Raw genomic sequence first — 20,165 nt, 5'->3', positions numbered from 1 at the left:
TTATTTCTAATAGGGAATGTTGTCGATATGGCACAAGCCTCATATATTTGTTATGTCCCAGAGAGAGAGAGAATTAGGTTCTCTCTCTTTGGGACATACAAGTAAAGTTCAGCTTCAGAAAGGTTTTACTGCATATATTAGTTTTACATTTAAAGTATGAAATTTTCACCATAATAGCAAATGAAAAATATTTTATCTTGTTACCTTAGATACTGCTCATTTTTATCGAGAAACAGTAAACACTCTTTATTGATAGCTTAACAATTGCAAATAACAGACAAAAAAAAATTATAAAATTTCTGTTGGAATTACTGGTTGCAACAGAATATTCTCCTTCATATTCTCCGTGTAGGGTTTGTCATAGTAACATAAGAGCAGATGTGTCCTGAGTTTTGAAAGTATGGAACTGGGATTAAATTACAAGTAATTAATACTAATTAAGCTGATAATACAGAGGCTTATTAATGTATTATTATTATTTAAGTCTAATGCCACTTATCTGTACATTTGAAATTTTAATACTGTAAATTTGAAGCATACACCTTCAAAAGAGAATAAATAAATCTATGTATTTTTATAAAATAAGAATGTGACAAGCATTTTTGTATGTATATACAGTTTTTGAATACTTTATTTACTTACTTATATTTGCAACTGCTGATTTAAAAAAATCACATTCTAACCTACTTTGTATTTTGAAAAGGACAATAAACAATAGTTAAACAATAAATATTTAAACCTTAAATTATTGGTATCAGCTCTCATTTTTATGTTGTTGTTAGATACTAGAGTAATTTAGTTTCAGACCTATATAAATTTTTAAACTAATTAATTAGCTGCTGTAAATTTACAAATATACATAGAATTACAGCTAATTAATAGTCTTGAAGCTTCTGCTCTGTTTAAAATATCTTTTAGTATCTCTTGGGAGTTAAAGCATACTGGGTTTTTAAGTGCTGCACTGCTGCCTGCTACTCACTTCAGAGAGCAGCAATCTTCAAAAATGGCTGTTTTAACAGTGGCTCTGCTTTACCACAAATGGCACTCTTGTTTGGGAAATGTTTATTTGTAGTGCAATACAAATAGAAGCAAACAAGTGATAGCCTGATATGAAAGAGTCATATCTTGGTGAAAAGACTTGTCTTTTCCATACAAATTATCATTTGCCATAGCATTTTATTTTCCATTTTATTTAGTACACAGATGAGATAGGTATGCACAGTCCTGATTTCAGCCATATATGAAGTAAGTTTATCATGGTGATAGGCATGTCATTCCATTCACAAAGCAAAACTGCTCCGACAATTTTATTCTGAAACTTATACAATGATAGCTGGGCTTACTTGACTAAGTTGGCACCTCCGTAGCCAGGTGGGCAAGAGCAGCAGTGTGTAGCACACGCTTCTTGATTAGACTGGGGTTCAAGCCCGTGACCACCAAATACGGAGGATGCAGAAAGGTCAGGGAATGACCACCGCATATCCCTGGAGCAATATGGCCTTAGTTGCTAATGTTCCTAAAAACCAAATAATAATAATACTTGACTAAGGGAATGTGTGCCTTTAACCCAGACACTTGCAGTCAAGGTCAATGAGACCTTGGTTTCATTGACCTTGAATTTTCAGAACCATGATTACTTTCATCAGTTGAGACCCCACAGTATGCAATTTTATTTTCTTTTAAAGTTTTTACAGTAACATTAAGAGAATGATTTGCAAGTACAAAGTTTACAGTGGCTTCTGTCTTGATTCTAGCACAGGAAAATCTTTTTGCTATCTCAGAATCAAAAAATACATTTTTTAACGTGACAGTTGTGCAATCCATTGATTTGTAACTATTATGATGTTTAACAGTGTGAAAAGCAAAAGTACCCTCTGCAGCAGCCAGATCATATTCTATTTTACCGACAGCTTTGACAAAAAAAATCTGTAACCTTTCCTGAAGAGGCCTCACCTTGAACTGCTTCTCAGTTTCAACGTGATGCTTCAAATCACCAACCCCTTTATTGGCTACCGAAACATATGTCCCCATTCTGCAAACTTTACATTCATCTTCCCATTCCTCTCGGCCAGATACAAAACATGGAAATTTGTTTTTCATCTCTTCTGTAAACATGCACTTCCTTTTAGGCATTTTAGGGGAAGTAGTCTTTATAATATTAATTTTTATAATTGAAATAATAATAAATATTTTTTATTATAAGTAGAGAAGCATAAATTTTATTAAGGTTAGGTTATGTTTTACATTCACAACTAAACTAGCCTAATTGCAGAAAAGTACCTTCAGGCATAAAGATGGATAATAAATATTTTTTGTTATTAAAGTGAAAAACAGTATTTTAAAAAAAGGTAAACTTTGGTATTAAATAAACTAGTGTCTGCCTCTTGATTGGATCGTTGATAAGTATACCAAATTTAGTGGACAGTACGCAACTTTCGATCAATTTGGTGTGCACACAGCTCAAATCCACGTTTTCATATGCTGCAATCAATTTCTATAGAAAACAGTCCGTCCCTCTAACTGTCAATATTTATTTGACATGTTGGAATTCCTGTAATTTATATATCTTTTTCTAGCACACCATTTTATCTTCACGCGTTATCTACTCTCTAAACCAAAATATTGGATTGCTAGACTATATAAAATTTATATGTGCGTAAATTCTGAAGCAGGTGTGGTAACAATCTCAATGCACTAAACTGAGTGTCGTTGGGGTCTTCCGCCTAATTGTCAACACGGAAATTCGAATTGAAGAATCGTCTCCTATTCCGAAAAAGATTCTGTATAATGTAACTCTGTAGTTTTCGTCAAGCTTGCATAAAAAAAAATGGCGTATAATATAAAGATCTGGACATTTAGACAAATTTATAAAAATCCACCCGGACAAAAATTTTAGACAAAATCCGGACAAAAGAGGATGGATTGTAACCCTAAATTAACGATGTCTATCAAAATACTTTTGTCCATATCCAAAACAAACCCATCTATTTAAATACTGTGTATATATATATATATATATATATATATTCACATACACTCAGTTATCACTGAATTATGACCACCTAATACTGTGTTGGGCCACCGTTTGCCCAGATAACAGCTGCTATTCACCTAGGCATTGACTCCACTAAATGTCTCAAGATGTGCATAGGGATCTGCAGACATGCTACCTGCAGGGCTTTCCACAATGTCAGAATAAATGACGGTTTGCCTATACACCTCACTTCCTGTTCCAAAACATTCCACATTGTTCAATTGGATTGAGGTTAGTCGAATTTGGAAGCCAATCAAGATGAGTGATATTTTCTCTGTGTTCTTCTCACCACTCTTACACACTGTGGGCCTGATGATGTGGTGCATTTTTGTCTTGAAAGATCCCATTTCTGTCTGGGGAAAAAAATGCAACATGGCAAGGTGTACATGGTCTCCTAAAAGCCGCCAATAGACCTCACCAGCGAAACACCGGTCCATTCTTGGCAGCAAAACATGCCCCATATTAACGAACTAATGCCACCTACCTAGACAATGCACGATGGATCCATGGACTCATCTGACCAGTGCACTTGTTTCCAGTTCTTCAGTGTCCAACCAGCATGTTAACACCAAAGCAGTCGCTAGTGACAATGATCAGTGGTGAGGAGAGGGAGTCTCTTGGGTCATCTGCTGTGGAACCTCATTCATCTGAGTGTGTAACATGTCAGTTGGGATATTGTTCTTCCATTCCCAATATTAAATTGTAATGTCAACTGTCAACATCATGCAGTGTCCTGCCATTGACTCTTCACTCACCATAAACATCCACTTTGCATCCTTTTAATAGTTCTGTCAGAAGGAAGCGGTTTGACATGTTCAACACCATTCTTTGTACACCTTGAACATAATAGGCCTTGAGCAACCGACAAGACATGCCATTTCCAATGTGGAAGCACCCGACATGAGTTCTCACGATCATGCCCTTTTCGAAACTCTGTGATATGTTTACTATGTAACTCTTCTTGTAACTGCAAATTTTTCACCGACTTGCACAACCAGAAGCAAATTACCACTGCTCTAGTGCAGGAAGCTGTTCATCTTTTTTATACTGCGAGCTATGTGGCATAGTCCATGACAGATGGGGTAGTCACAGTTCACTGAGTGTATATTTAAATAGACTGTGTGTTCACCCACACACACAGTGCTATTAGAAAAGTATCTCCACGGTATGTAAAATATCCTTGAATCCCAATTACTGTCCATGTAATTGGAATTCAAGTGAATATAAATCTCATAATTCACTCTCACACTTACTCAAACCATACATCTCACATGGCAATTGTCTACTGTAACAAATAGAAGAAGTAATACTATCTTGTGTGTTTTATATTTATCTAATAAGAGAAGTGTTAAAAAAAAAAAAAAAAAATGCTACTTGAAGCTATTTATTTGAACACGGAATGTACATAAATAACAATTATCAAAATAAAGTAATAAATAAAATAATATTATAACTTTATTTTGTACAGAATTACATACATTTGATAAAAACTAGTTGTTTTTAGATGATCACATTTTCTGCACAGGAATTAAATAGCAAATCAAAAAAGGAATATCTTTAAAACTTTCTGTTCATCAGTGAGTAAATGAGCAAGAGAGAAATAATGTGGGATGGAGCTCAAATGGACAGGGAGGTGAAAACTTGCAGTCATGATTTGGGCTGCTATTATATGGATTGCCTATATCATCCATCTCTTCAGTCGATGCATTTGATTAGTGTAATGAGGCACTTCAAGAATTCTGAATGTTTTACAACAAATAAGCATTATGGCCTTCAAATTACTTTTACCCATACAGTTATGTATTTTTACAACACAAAATTTCTGTCCATAAATGTACATTTCCCTTATACACAAACAGTGTGTACTTCAGTCACTTCACTGTTGATGGCCAGTATCACAGGAAAACTGAAAAAGAAAAATTAATTAGAATCTGAAATTCATAACAGAAAACAATTTATGGTTAACATCAGTTACATGTTACTGCATTAAAATTACTTTTAAAACTGACCCCTCTATCATTTTATACTGATAATAAAATTAAAATTGCTGGAATAACTAGAATAAGAAAATGGAATATATGCATTCATCTCAATTTCAGTCTTTTTGAATTACCAGGGATGTATTATACTAGTCACTGATTTGGAAGTCTTGATTTAAATCTTGTTGGAGGTTTCAAGGCCTATTCAAATGGAGGTTCCATTAATCAAGTTTTCCTCCCGAGTTATACTGAGGTTTTTCAGTGTATAAAACATTTCAAATTGGCTCAGTGAACACATACACACAAAACTACAGGCACGGTACAGATAGATAAAAATCACGTCTAGTAACATAAGAAATGGCACATAAAATGGTTGATGTGCTAAGAAATCCTCAAAACAACCAGCCAGGACAAGTATTAATTCTGCATCAGATGAAAAGACAAAAGGGACACAAGATGCATCAAAAAAGGAAGAGTTCTGTTAATGCCTCTTTCAATTTCTAATTTAATTTTTTTTTTCTTTAGAATGTTGATGTATTCATGGAAAGAGATGAGCTTTTCTTTGCCATAAGGAAAGTTTCTTTCATCAACAAATCTTAAACCATAATATTGGGAGTGGGGGAAGGAATCGATTCCTTAGATGTTCCCGATCTTGCATGGAGATTTCAGCTAGGAGAGGAGGTTATTGGCCTATTTGGCATTTGGAGGGAATGGTGTGATTTTTTTTTTTTTTGGCTGATGCTGCATAAGCTCATATACTTTCTTTCTTGCATCACATGCCACTACTACTACTACTTAATCATGTCTCATAGGTTCCAGATGCTGCAATTTACAGAACTTAAGTCTTTCTTAGTAAGGTACCCTGTGTGTGTACTTTACTTGTTGCTCTTCTCTGCATCCATTCCAACAGATTCACATCTTTCCTAAAACAATTCTTCCACTCTTCTCTGCATCCATTCCAACAGATTCACATCTTTCCTAAAACAAGTCTTCCAGACTGCAGTAATCAAAATGCAGCCTAACTATTGTCTTATACACAAGGACAATCACCTCTTTGTTCCTGTATATCATTGACAACTCCATGAGCTGTCTACACTGCTCAGAGAACTTTATGTCAGAACGTTGTATTTATGAATGATATTGATGAAGACAATAAAGCTGAATGTTTAAGTCTTCAGATGACAGGTTGTTAGGTGCATAATAATATGCATTAAGGCATACTACTGCAACAAGCTCTATAAAAATTAGGTATTGGCTAAGAAGTGGCAATTGATGTTTAACATGTTAAACATCAATTGCCACTGACAAAGTTGAATTTGAATAACAGTAATCCCAGAATAACATACTATTTGGGTGGTAAAGCACAGAAGATGTGGGAGAACAAAAAAGACTTAGGGGTAATTAGTCTGATATGTTCTCTGAGCAGTGGTGTAAATAGGCTGCTAAGACATCTCACGGGGTTCTATGAATGATACACAGGATTTTTTTTCTTTAGCAGGGACAAGGAGATGGTCAGTTACAGCTAAAGCACTACACACACACACACAGGTGGGAAAGGATACGTATATGTTGGAACTTGTGGAGAGAAGAGCAACAACACTAGTCAAGGACAAAAATGGTACTCTTACTTAAAAAAAAAAAAAATCCACTAGGATGGAGCCATATTGGCCTATCTGAATTACAAATCACTAGACAAATAGTGTAGCAATATCATTACATTGGAATATCAGGTATCCACAAGAAGTGCTCAGCTAGAGCAGCTCCCTATGAATCATGGTAGAGCACTGCTGCTGTTCATAAACCCCGCATCACACCAAACGAAATTCCAGATAATGTGTGCAGTGGTGCCCAGCCCATTGTCCTTGGAACAGACTCTACAGTGCAATGTGTTGCATTACAGTATACCAGATCAGATAGCCAAGTGTGGGCGTGTAGAATGCCTGGGGTCAGCGGGTCGATGTACCCCCTGACCCCAGGCACTGTTATTGCAACAGAGTCCAGAATCTTCTTCCTATAGTATCGGTTAACAGCAAATTTCTCTAAGTTGGCATCGATGCCCTGGATTCTTCTGAGCATCTGGTAGGGTAGGAAGCGATCTGATAAGTGGAGGTGTGAGTGAAGAAAGCAAACTGTTGAGGTGGCTCAGCTGGAATCCTCCAGCCACATCCCAGAATGAAGGAGATGTGATGAGACCGGTCAGCATCTTTATCATGATTACCAGTCTCCTTTGTTCAATGAGAGAGAGAAAAGACTGGGAATTCCCAGTGCCAGGGCCATTTCAGTCATATGAGCTTGGGGTGGTATCCTGTGCTTGAAATTACCCACTTGAGGAGCCAGTACTCTGCTGCCCAGATGGGTTTTGTGTTTGTGGGTGCTGCCGGTGTCCAGATTTCTGCTGCATAAAGTAGCCTGGGGGTAAACAATGGTCCTGACAAATTTTGTTGCAGTAACCTTGTCTGAGACATAACGAAGTGCTGCTTTGCTCTCCATTTCAGGTGCTCCACTCGCCTGATGAGTTTTTGGATGCGATGGTTAAATGTCAGCTTTGCATCAAAAACCATCCCTAAATCTAAATGATTTGAAACAGGAAGTATGGATACTGCATTAATCTTTGGCAAGATGGTTGTGGGCTCTTTCTTCAAGGAGTAGAGCATGCACTCAGACTTGCTGGGTTGATATTAAGGCCAAATTGTTTGAGGTAGCCTACTAGTGCAAGGAGCACACTGTTAATTTCCTCTGTGATCATATTGGAGTCTGCATTTGTTTGGATGGTGGTCAGTATCTTTAAATTGTCAGCATAAAATATATCTGGTCTCTGGGTTATAAAAAAGGGAGATAATGGCAGTAAAGAGGAGGCTGGAGAGGACTTCCCCTTGTGATACTCCTTAGATATTTGCTTAGTATAGCTGTTGTCAGAATTATGGAGCATGATTGTACAGTTCTGAAGGAATGATGAGAGGAAATGCAATGCTTCCCCACCTATGGAGTAATGGTCTTCAAACAGTTGTAGGAGGGCAGGTATTTGAATGGCATCAAATGCTGCTTCGATGTTAAGGTAGGTTATGAGGAGTTCTTTCCTCTCAAAAGCTGTAAGGACACTGGGTGGTGGCAAGGAGATTGGTAATGGTGGACCTGTTTGGTAGTGATGAATGAATTTGTGGTGGAGCATCTGGAAGTATGTGAGCTGTTACAGTTGGGAAGAGGGTCCTTTCTAATAGTTTCAGGAACCATGAGGAATTGGAAATGAGGGGGGGTGCATTTCCTAGTTTGTCATTATGTTGCTATCCTATAAAAGGGACATATGATGGCTCCGTATGGATGGACATTTGACGTGATACAGTTTGGAGTCACATTCGAGCTTGAAGAAGGCATAGTTCTGGTACTTAGCTGGGAGCTGTTCGACTGCAACATCAAGCTGCCACTCATCTCTCAAAGCTGTAGCGATGTCATCGGTTGTAGTCTGTGGAGACAGTCTTGAGCTGCGAGAGCAGCTCAAGACTGTCTCCTGTTGGATATTACTATAGAATAGGAGCTATATATCCTATAGAATAGGATAATCCTCAAGACCATTGGATATTCCTATAGAATAGGAGTGGGTTGCTCTTGGTCTGTAAGAGGAGATGTGTTTTGGATGGTTATTTGCCATAGAATTCATTCAAGTTGTTGAGTGTGTCAGCACGATCTGGGCCCAGGTTATAGGCTGTAAATGTAAGGGTGTTCTGTCGATTAGCATAGTGAGGGTTTGTCACTATTACTACTCTATTACTACTACTAATACTAGTCTACTACCACTACTTCTAAATTATTAGTATATAATATTTTTTGTCTTATTTTTTCCTTTTTTCAGATATAAAAGTATAAATTATAAATCATCTCTCCAAAATGTATTCTCACAAATCAGGAGCCCAGAAAAGAAAATACAAGAAAGAATGAGAGGAAAATTAAAAAAAGGGGTTGACAAACGCTCTTTCAATTTGGATTAAGTGTGGCTTGAAAAATTTTTTTCATTGAACTCGCCTATAGAATTGGAGCAAAACCTCATCCCCAAACAAGGAGCAGTTGATTTGGGTAATCATGCACAGAATTTTGATAAAGGGGCAGATGCAGAATATGAAAAACAGAAAGAAACAGACATACAGGCGCATGTGGAAGTGAATTTGGAAAACGAGAGGAGTAATCATAATGCAGGCCTTGACATTGGATGTATCACAACTGAGTTTCCATCTCAAAAGGAAATAAAAAAGTATGTTGCGAATGGTCCCAAAAGATACCTGCAATCAACTTTTCCCAGAAAGCATACTGAAATTTCAAAGCACCAATGGAGAACTACATGTAAGAGACTGGCTTGTCTAGAGTCAACAGAAACAAGCATTATATTTCTTTCCATGTTGATTATTTTGGCACAAGACAGTCAATTAGTCTCAAGGCTAGCACTGGTATCTGCTGAAGGCTGGGATTTTAATGGGTAGTGGCAGAAACTTTTCTACAGGATCCCAAAACATGAAAAAGGCAATAGTCACAGAGAATGTTACCTAGCTTGGTGAGAACTAGAGGCGCCTGCTGTCTGGGACAGGAGTTGACACCATCTTAGAAGCGTCAATCAAAACTGAAGCTGTGAAATGGTACAATCTTTTAAAGAGCATCATTGATGCTGTACTCTTCTTAGAAGAACGTGGTCTGGCATTTATGGGTTCATTCCATTGAACTGGTGATTCAAACAATGGACACTTTTTAGGACTCATTGAACAACCCCAGGGGCTCACATCTGGTGGGTATGGGCTTGGCACACCCAGGGTCCTGAACTGGATATCATCATCATTCTTCCCCTTTCTTGGCAATTCCTTTCTACCCCTCTCTCTCTCTCTGGAATATTTTTTGGCTGGTGCAGCATAAGCCTCAAGCTTCCTTGCACCATATGGCTAATAATAATAACAACTGCTCTCTAGGTGGGATCCCCATCCTTCAGGAACATGTGCTAAGTGTACAGGAGTGAGTGGCTTCAAGTTCATTATCTGTTCCCTGACTCACAAAATGAATTTATTGCAGAATGCTCGAATCTTGTGAAACAACACATTTTGCTGGAGAGACAATCTGCAAAGTACTTTGCAGTAATAGTAGATGCCAAACCAGATTCCTCCCATATTGAACAAACAACATTTCTTTTGAGATACGTACATTTAAAAGAAACGAAGTATGAGATTCAAGAAAGATTTCTCAAGTTTGTAGATGTAGCAACAAAATAGGGGAAGAAATTGCTCACTTGATAACTGATACATTGAAAGAACATGCTATTCCTCTCAGTGATTATAGAGCTCAAGCCTATGATAATGGGGCAAATATGGCTGTAAATACAACGGCATACAAGAACAATGCTCAACAGCAATTTTTTCACATTGCGGTTGTGACATGCTCAACTTATGTGGAAATGATGCTCTGAATGCATACCTTTTTCGGAACAATAACCTTTTTCAGAACAATTCAAACTGTGTACCACCTGTTCAGTTCCAGTTCTAAGCGGTCGAATTACTATAAAACCATGTTGGTTGTTCTCTTCATGGTATGTCTGAAAACAAGATGGTCAGATCATGTTGAATGTGTAAAGCCTTTTGTAGCTCACTTGCTCGGCATTAAAATAGCACTGGAAGACCTCCTAGAACTAAATTTGACGGCCAAAACAAGAAATGAAGTCCATGGAGTTTTATTATATGTGACATCTTTTTCCTGTGTGTTAATGTCAGCTGTGTGGTACAAAATATTAGCTGGCATAGATATTTGCAACAAGATCATCCAAGCTAGAGATACCACACTGGGTGTTGAAGTAGCAAACAAACTCTTTTCACATATCTGACAAAACTTCAAAACAATGGAAAATGCATGTGGAATGAAGCCAAATTTGTTGCGTCAAACCTAAAGATAGAAATAAAACTCTCCCGTAGATGTGGTGGAGTCAGGCACAAGAGGGCAAGCCCACATGATGACAGCACATAACTTGGAGGAAATGAATGACACAGATAATAGGCCAGAAGAGGCTTACTTCAGAAAGTGTGTTTTACGTTTTGGTAGACAATGTTATAACAGGATTAACTGTCTGCTTCAATGCTAAGCAGTTGGCAGAAAAATTTGATTTCTACAGGTGAAACCTGACCAGTCAGGTTTCACCTGTAGCTTCTCATAGGTGTGGCCTGGATATGGGAAAAGCATACCAAAGGAACCTCGTGAGATACAGAAATGGAAGAAACAACACCAACACACAACAATGGAAACAAAATGGTACAGAGGGACTTTATTCAAAAATGGCAACATAGCACTGGCTGCCATGATACAGATGCATCACTGCTAAAGATGGAACAAAGGGAAGCGGTGATCCTCAGTAGGGGATATGGCCACCCCTAATGTCGATGCAGGCTTTGCACCGCCTGTCCATACTTAGAACAATGTTGATAAGTTCTTGAGGTAACATTGTCCATTCCTCTCTCAGCGGCATCTTCAACTGGTGAAGATTTTCTGGTGGGTGTGGACATGCAGCTAGGCGTCCCATATGAGTTCGATGGGATTTAGATTGGCGGAACGGGCAGGCCAATCCATATGAACAATGTCCTCACTTTCCAAAAGCAGATCAACAACTGCAGTGCAACAGGGTGTGGCGTTATCATCCATAAGCACAAACTCGGGGCCAGTGGCACCTTCCAGTATCTGGAGTTGTGTACGTCCATCCAAGATAACGCCTCCCCAGACGAGAACCCTCGACCGCCATATCGATCTCTTTCAGTGATGTTTGTGGGGTGATACTGTGTGCCAACCTCTTGCCAGATTAGCTGACGTCCAGAATCGCTGCTGAGACTGAATCTACTCTCATCAGTAAAGAGTACCTTACCCCATTGCGCTGCTGTCCAGTCCTTGTGTTCAATACACCACTATAAACGGTCTCCAATGGGCAGGTGTTAAACACCTGACAGCCAGTGCACTGTCAGGCAAACAGTCCACCTGTGTGGAGTCGCCTGACCACAGTAAACTGTGATATCCTGCGTCCTGTGCAGCTGGTTTGCAATGGATCCAGCTGCCTGGTGTCAGTCCCTCTTGGCCTGCAGGAGTATACAGTGGTCATCACTGGGCGTTGTTTTTCATGGACAACCACCACTGGTCCTTCGACCAGCTGTACTTGTCATTCTGAAGGCTGACCACGCACATGAGATGATGCTATGGGCAATACCGAACTTTGCAGCCACATTCCTTGCACTTCGAGCTTCCCAATTATTCAACCATAGGTGTAAAGTCATCCAGATGTTGTCTACTGGCCATTTCATTGTCTGTAGCACTGTATGAAACCAATCTAACGTCTAACTATTGTGCTCACCATTCGGTAATTTGCATGTAACTGCTGAACTGCTGCTTTTATTTGTTTATGTCAGGTCCCTCTCATCACAATTAAAATTTTTGCATGTGCACCAGCTTTCTACTGAACGGCCACAGTTATGCAAATCACCACAGGCTGTTTTGTTTGATTTTGTGGTTGTAACCTTCAGAACCAGTGTTAAACTTAAGGACTGGTTCTAACCATTAGAACCAGTCCTTAAGTTTTGCACACCAGTGTATCTTACCATGTCTGAAAGTGATGTGGAGATAAAAGCTTTATCTTTATCAGAGCAATATCCTGCTGACCTTAATGGTGATGATTTTGGAAAAGAAATGAAACATTTACCCTCAGTACATAAAGCAAATTTTCTAAATGCACAATTAAAGCTATTAGATCTGTTGAACTTGTTAACAGAGTACAGACTTGGTGACCTGTTTCCAAATGTTTGTGTTAGCTTAAGAATACTATTAACAAATTCCAGCAACAGTAGCTTCTGCAGAGAGGTCGTTTAGCAAACTGAAGCTGATTATGAATTATTTAAGGTCTACAATGTGTCAGGAACATCTTGTGGATTTGGCCAGGCTAAGTATTGAATCAAACATCGCCAGAACAATTAATTTTTGTGCTGCGATTCAAAATTTTTCACAAAAAAAGGCCAGGAAAGCTCTTTTTTTTTTAAAGTAAATACTAAGTCTATCTACTTTTTTTTTTTTACTAATAATTATGTATTCTGATAATCTGATCTGAATTGCAATATAAAAGGATGTTTCAATGTGAATTCTTTCTCCTTATCTGTATTGTAGCATAAACAGAGATGTTCAAATCAAATGTGCTTTCTTCTCTCTGATCCTCTTTTATTTTATTTATATTAATCATGGAAGGAGGGAGCATAAGGCCTCAAGTGCGGAAAATCAACAGAACACTCCATTCCACCCCTCTCTCATATTTCATACCATTTTTGGCCTTGCAGGCTACAGCTCATGGCATAAAACCATAGTGGATAAAAACATGATAACTAATGGAGAAGGGAAGGGGCCCGAAAGAAACTTTGCACCCTCTGATAAAATTCCTCTCAGAGGCCCTACCTGCGGTTGTATTGTGGCTGTAATGAAGCTCTGGATGGAATCATGGTGTGCAACTGCTTCCCATGGTTCAGATTCAAACCATTAGTTGCAGTGCCAAAAGCTATACACTGGCATCTTGGACAATTCCACATGTCCACACACACACACATCAACAATTTCAACTTAATGAGCTTTCCACATTTCATCATGATGATAAATGAGAAGTTTTAAAATCGGGTTTGAGGAAAATAAAGCATGACTGATCTAGCACTCAGACCTGAATCTGATTAAACATCTTTGGAATGAACTGGAATGCTAGATCAGGGAGTGGCAAAACACTCCTCTTCTACAGACAGACTTGTGACAAGAAACAAGGAACTTGAAAGGATATAGCATCTAAACAGTCCTTAAAGTTAAGAACTAAATAAAATGTTTTGAAACAAGCTATTGAGTAGTGCCCCCTGATGTAAACTTAAATCAGAAATGCTGAAATAAGAACTATTTACTAAAAAAAAAAAAAGTAAATAAACCTGCAAAAAAGGACTTGTGGGACTTGGATATTTCATCGAACCCCGCCTAACTAGAATTCTTGAAACAGAAATAATGTTCAAATTGAAATAAATAAATAAAAAAAATTTAATTAAATTAATAAATAAACTTATAATAAAAGACAACCATAATATCACATTGGATATCACACATGTGAGGTTAAAAACAAACCAATCTAGCTAGAAAACCTCTAACTGGAAATAATCGTTAAACTGAAAAAAAAAAAAAAAGTGTTAATGGGAAAGAAGAGACTGTATGGTCTTCGTGATATTCTTGGTGCACAATAGCATAACTCTTACCTGTACTTCAACTATATGAACAACATCTGAAAACTTCAAAGAATGGTATATTAAATTAGAATAGTTCATTTCACAAATAGACGTGGTCTCAATTCTAATCTTAACGATGTCCATTTCCACTTGCAGTCTGCCAAACCCCATGTACTTTTTCTGACAGAATCTCCGTTATCGGTTGATTCAACTACTGCTCATCTCAGTTGCACAAATTATTTGCTGTATGATTCCTTTCCCCTCAAACATGGTACTCATGTATATGTCCATTTCGATATTCCCTGTCAGAGACTTGGTAATTTGGAATCTCCACTTTTCGATCTTCTCTGGCTTAAAATCTCTCTACTTCATTCTGTCAAATTCATCTGCTGTCTCTACCATTCTCCCAACTCCACTAATCATGTGGAGCTCTTTCACTTCCTCTCTTTGCAACTTGACTTTCTCCGGTCCAACTTTACTAATAGAGAGTTAATTTTCCTTGGTGATTTTAATGTTCAGAACTCCATCAGGCTTCCATTTTCTAGTTACACTGACCCAGCTGGTCGAGATGCGCTGAGTCTTTTGCAATTACTAATGACCTCACACAGATTGTTCATTTATCTACAAGAATACCAGACAATCCTAACCATCAGCCAACACGTTATTTATTTATTTATTTTTCTCTCAAAAACAACCCTTTTAAGTACATGGTTGAAATGAGTGGTCCTTTAGGCACCTCAGATCACAACTTGGTGATTGTCTCTTCTCCAATGGAGCCTTTATATCTCATGGCTATTCCCAATCTCATGTTGTTTGGCATTACAAGAATGCAAAATGGGATGTCCTGTGAGATTTCTTTTCCTTGGTCAGATTACTGTTTGAAAACTTCTGATGCAATGTTTGCTCGGATCGTGTAAGTGAAATTATTCTTGTAGGAATGGAATCCTTTATCCCACACTCCACTTTAAAATCTTGTCCTTTATCTAAACCTTGGTTTTCCAATAATTGTGCTAAGGCTGTTCAAGAGAAGAATGTTGAATATCATAATTTACTTGTTTCCAATTCTTCAGTTTCATTTTCTGCCTACACCAAAGCTTGCAATAATTGTAAAGCAGTTATTAATCAGTCCAAACTAGATTTTGAACAAGCTAAGAGTAGAAAACTTGCTTCTTGCCCTAATGGTAGCCAAGCATTCTGGTCTCTTGCCAAAGCTATTGGCCACAACTTTTGCCCATCTTTGCTCCCACCTCTGTCAAAACCAGATGGTTCTGTTGTCACTTCAGCCAAGTATAAAGCTGACCCGTTAGCATCCCATTTTTCTTCCAAACTCATGTATTAATAATCTTGGTAAAACAACTCCCATTCAGTGCCTTCTTTTGGTCTTTAGTCAAAAGGATGTTAGAAAGATTTTGAAGAATCATGATGCTAAGAAAGCTCCAGGTCCTGATGGTATTTATCCACTTGTTCTCAAAACCTGTGCTCCTGAACTTACTCCTGTTCTTTGGCACCTTTTTTTTTTTTTTTTCACTTTCTTATTCCAAAAGGTGTTTTTCCTTCTGCTTGGAAATTTGCTCATATCCAGCCAGTTTCTAAAAAGGGTGACAAACCCCCTCCCATCCAATTATCATCACATTGCAATTACTTCTACTCTTTCCAAAGTAATTGAGAAATCTATTAACCGTCAACTCTTAAACTACCTTGAAACCTTCCGTCTGATCAACGATTGCCAGTATGGATTCCATCAGTGTTGATCCAGTGGTGAATCCAGAAGCTATGTTACCCATTTATGGACAAATTCAATGGAAAAGTTCGGTGAAACACAAGCAGTTGCTCTTGAAATCTCAAAGTCTTTCAATCGTGTTTGGCATAAAGGTCTTCTAAACAAGCTTCCATCTGATGGTTTGCCAACTGTTTTTTGTAATGGGTTATCCAGTTTTCTCTCTGATCTCTCACTGAAGGTGATGGCTCTGTTACTTCTAACTTTTCCACTAATGCTGGTGTCTGCCAAGGTTCAGTTCTTTCCCCCACTCTGTTCTTCTTGTACATTAATAACTGCCTTCCATTGACTGGAAATCCTATCCACAGTTTTGCCGATGGTAGCACATTGCATTCCACTTTCCATTTTGAGAAACCTTGCCCTGCTCGATAAGCTTCAACTTCTCGAATATCCACTACCAATTCCTTAAATGCCGATCTCCAGTGGGGCAAAGACAACTTAATTTACTTCAATCCTTCTAAATCTCAGTCTTGTCTTATATCTCAAAAAGAATTCTTCTGCTCCTATGCTTATCTTTGGTGACACTCTGATTTCTAGGCAAAATGATATATCTCTTTTGGGGATTACCTTGATTTGTAATATCTCTTGGCACAAGCACATTACAAATATTGATTCCTCTGCATCTAAAAAAACTTTGTTTTCTCTTTCGCTCTCAGCTTTACTTTTCTTCCAAACACTGTTCACTCTGTACAAATAGCAAATCTGCCCTACCATGGAATATTGTTCTCACATCTGAGATTAGATTCCATTCAGAAGAAGGTTAATTAATGACTCATCTCTAACAGAGTCTCTCCACTCGCTGTCTCATTGACGTACTGTTTCTGCTGCATGCTTTTTCTACAGATGCTTCCATGTGCACTGTTCTTCTGAATTGGCTTCTATAATATCCGCTCTCTCTTTCAAAACAGTCCAAACACGTGCTGCCAACATCCATTTACTGTCGAACTTCAATCTCTCAGAACCAACTTTTCATCTTCCTCGTTTATTCATTCAACTGCCGTTTTCTGGAACAACCTTCCTTCAAACGTATTTCCTGAAAATTACAGTCTACAGAAGTTCAAGTCTAATGTCAACAAATACCTTCTCTCATCTTCTCAACCTCCAACTCAATCACGATACTAAGTAATATAGGTTCTAATACCTCTCGTGTTTGAGGTTTTATAAAAAGAAAGAAAAAAAAGCCAAATCTGCCAAGACAACTGATCTCATTGTCCAAAAAATTAGAAACCTTTATTCAATATCTAGTATGGCCACCCCTTGCCCAAATTACAGCCTGCACACATCACAGCATGGATTCCACTAGGTGTCTAAGGGAATCTAGTTCCAGATTTAACCATTCTTTTATCAGATGCTGTATTGTGGTCAACAGAGAACTGCAAAGCTGAAATGCCCTTTCCAATATATCCCAGATGTTCTCAACTGGATTCAGATAGAATAAGGCAGCCAGGACAGGATAGATGGTGGAAATCTTTGGAATGTTTCTAGAACCATTCAGATACAATGGCTCCTACTAAACATGCTCCAACAATAACACCTTTCTGAAAATCAGAAGGAGCACCCATCTTCCTCATGACCAGGTTAGCATACATTATTTATATGATACTAAAGACCTTCTGGACATACCATGCAACAGTTTATGTTTGCATATCATACATTTAATTATCTGTTTATGCTAATTGTAAAAGGTTTCTAATTTTCTGGATAGTGCATGTAGCTTTACTGCTAGTTACTTACTAAGAAAGAAGTGATAAGTGCAAAAATAAAATTAAATGCTGTACTGCAGAAAAAAATATCTAAAATTTCATCAATTATTTATAAGTACTAATAAAATACCCATGAGCAGCTTGAGCTGTTCTAATCTCTATGCCAATTACATGGGAAACCCTAAAAATTAAACTGAATGCTGATCTGAAATAAAAGAGAAAGTGATGTAGAATTAGATGTAGAGTGGGCTCTGATCAATGGGCACTGCTCTTCTTGGACTAATTTTATTACTGGAGACCTCAGGGTTCAGAGTTAGGTCCACTGTTGTTATTAATGATACTGATGAAGGCATATCAGGCTTAATGTCTGTTTGCAGATGATACAAAGATTGGTAGGGTAGTTAATGACAGTAATTAGAATATGCTACGAGGTCTAGAAAAATTTGGCATATGGGCTGAGAGATGAAAAATTTAAAATGTCTCAGCCCATCTGCCACAGTGAAAAATGCAAAGTATGTTATTCTAGGTTACTGAATATATGTATCACTAATCCAGAATAACATATCAATTGTGTGATATCACACTCAAGGTAGTAAAGAACAAAAAAGTCTGGGGGTATTTCATCAGTCAGACATGAAGCTATCTAAGCAGTGTAGACAGGCTGCCAGGACAGCACAAACATTTTGTAAATGACATACAGGAATTTTTGCCAGCAAGGATAAGGCAGCGATTATCCCACCTTTGGTTAGACCACATCTTGAATACTCTATACAGGTGTGGAAGCTTCATTTTAGAAAGGATGGAGTTCTACTGGAACAAGTGCAGATTCTAGCAACAAAAGGGTAAAGGTACTCTTACCAAGAAAGACTGGTTCTGGAAACTAGGCACCTGCGAGGAGAACTGATTGAGGTATTTCAATGGATTGAGTATGCTAGATGTTGATGACATTCTTACTGCTCAAACAGCACACATAAGAGGGCACAGATCTGTGCAGAAAGTTACTTGTTGGAATAAACTTCCATTTGGTGTTGGGGAAGTGGATGGGTTGAATAAATTTAAGGAAAAAATATATAAATTATAAGATTGTATCTCATATTGTGAAGGTAGTCACAATATGATATACAATCAAATCTATGCCTTTACACTATTTATGTAGTTTTTCATTATTGAGTTCACTATGGTGTATTTACACCAATGTTTTATAGTATAATAAATTATTAGAGGAGATGGAAAGATGAGGTGGAATAAGTTTTTTCCTTGCATCATTTTCCATATTAATACTAATTATCCATGGAATTAACAGAGAAATAGTACTGATCTGTGCTTACTGGATTAGTTATTGTGATACAAGCATTGCTGAAATAATGAATTAATGTTATATTATCTTAGAGAGCAAGCTACAATATTAATCAGTTGTTTTTCATGCAGAGAAGTGTCAAGATTTTAAGTAAAGGTACATTGTTGACAATAACATACATACAGCTTGAAGAAACTAGTTTTATCTCCTGTGCAGCTAGCATATTCAAAGGGTGTAAAAATTTGTAATATAAAGGAAGATCCATCAATTATTTGACATATGAGGTGTAGCAATAAAGTTCCCAGACTACTGCTGTTGCAGTCACATTCAATGAGCTTGAAAATAAACAGAAGTGGTATGCTGTAGCTCAAACTTTCTCCAAGAGATGGTGGTACAAAGATTATCTTATAGGCTGATAGGTTGAAAGTAATAACCAGTTTCGTTAATAGTGTTAACGTTCCGTGTCACAATTTTGCAATAGAGAAACGAACAAATATCAAATTTTGCCCTGAAATGGGAAAATCCACAACAGAAATGTATGCTGAAATGTTAAAAACTGTTAATGGTGATGAAACATTAAGTCATACAATTATGTTTGAATGGTATAAGTGGTTCAAAGGCACGTGATGACCCAAGAAGTGGAAGTCCATCAACCTCTTGAAATGAGGAACAGAGTTGCAGAAGTTCAGAAACTTATGGAAAGAGATCATCATTTGACCCTTAGGATGATGGCTGATGAACTGGATATGAATAAGGAGACAATTTGTCATATTTTATATGAATATTTGCATGCATCAAGTCCATGCAAAATTTGTGCCACATAGCCTCATGAATCAGAACAAGCAACAAAGAATGTCATCATGCAAAGACTTCATCTGGGCTTGTCAAGATGTATTCCACAACTGTATTTCAGTGGCGATGAGTATTTGGGTGCTTCAGTATGAAGAGAGATGAAAGATCAAAGCATGCAGTGGACTTCAAAATCATCAGCAATGCCCAAATGTTCCATTTACAGAAGTCCAGGATCAAGACTATGCTGATCATGTTTTTTAACAAACTGTGTGATGAACAAGAAATTTGTGCCTGAAGGGAAGTGAGTCAATGCAGAGTTCTACATTCAGGTGCTTCAAAGATTATTC

General features: G+C 37.7%; 1 protein-coding gene across 4 annotated transcripts in view; it reads right to left on the bottom strand.

Annotated features, from left to right (window-relative positions):
- Nucleotides 1-4,532: 4,532 nt before the first annotated feature.
- Nucleotides 4,533-20,165, bottom strand: part of LOC150078211 (uncharacterized) — a 446,657-nt gene continuing 431,024 nt past the window's right edge. For all 4 annotated transcript variants that reach the window (XM_090385062.1, XM_090385063.1, XM_090385064.1 and 1 more), the window contains one exon: nt 4,533-4,940. In XM_090385062.1, the coding sequence (XP_090241188.1) occupies nt 4,911-4,940 (30 nt within the window). In that variant the 3' untranslated portion in view covers nt 4,533-4,910. The remainder of the gene's footprint in view (nt 4,941-20,165) is intronic.

Source organism: Mastigoproctus giganteus, chromosome 11 (assembly GCF_048544385.1).
Source record: "Mastigoproctus giganteus isolate SK-2022 chromosome 11, ASM4854438v1, whole genome shotgun sequence".
In the NCBI taxonomy this organism is placed as follows: domain Eukaryota; kingdom Metazoa; phylum Arthropoda; class Arachnida; order Uropygi; family Thelyphonidae; genus Mastigoproctus; species Mastigoproctus giganteus.
Note: the sequence above shows the minus strand (reverse complement) of the source record. Positions and strands in the feature narration are given on the sequence as shown.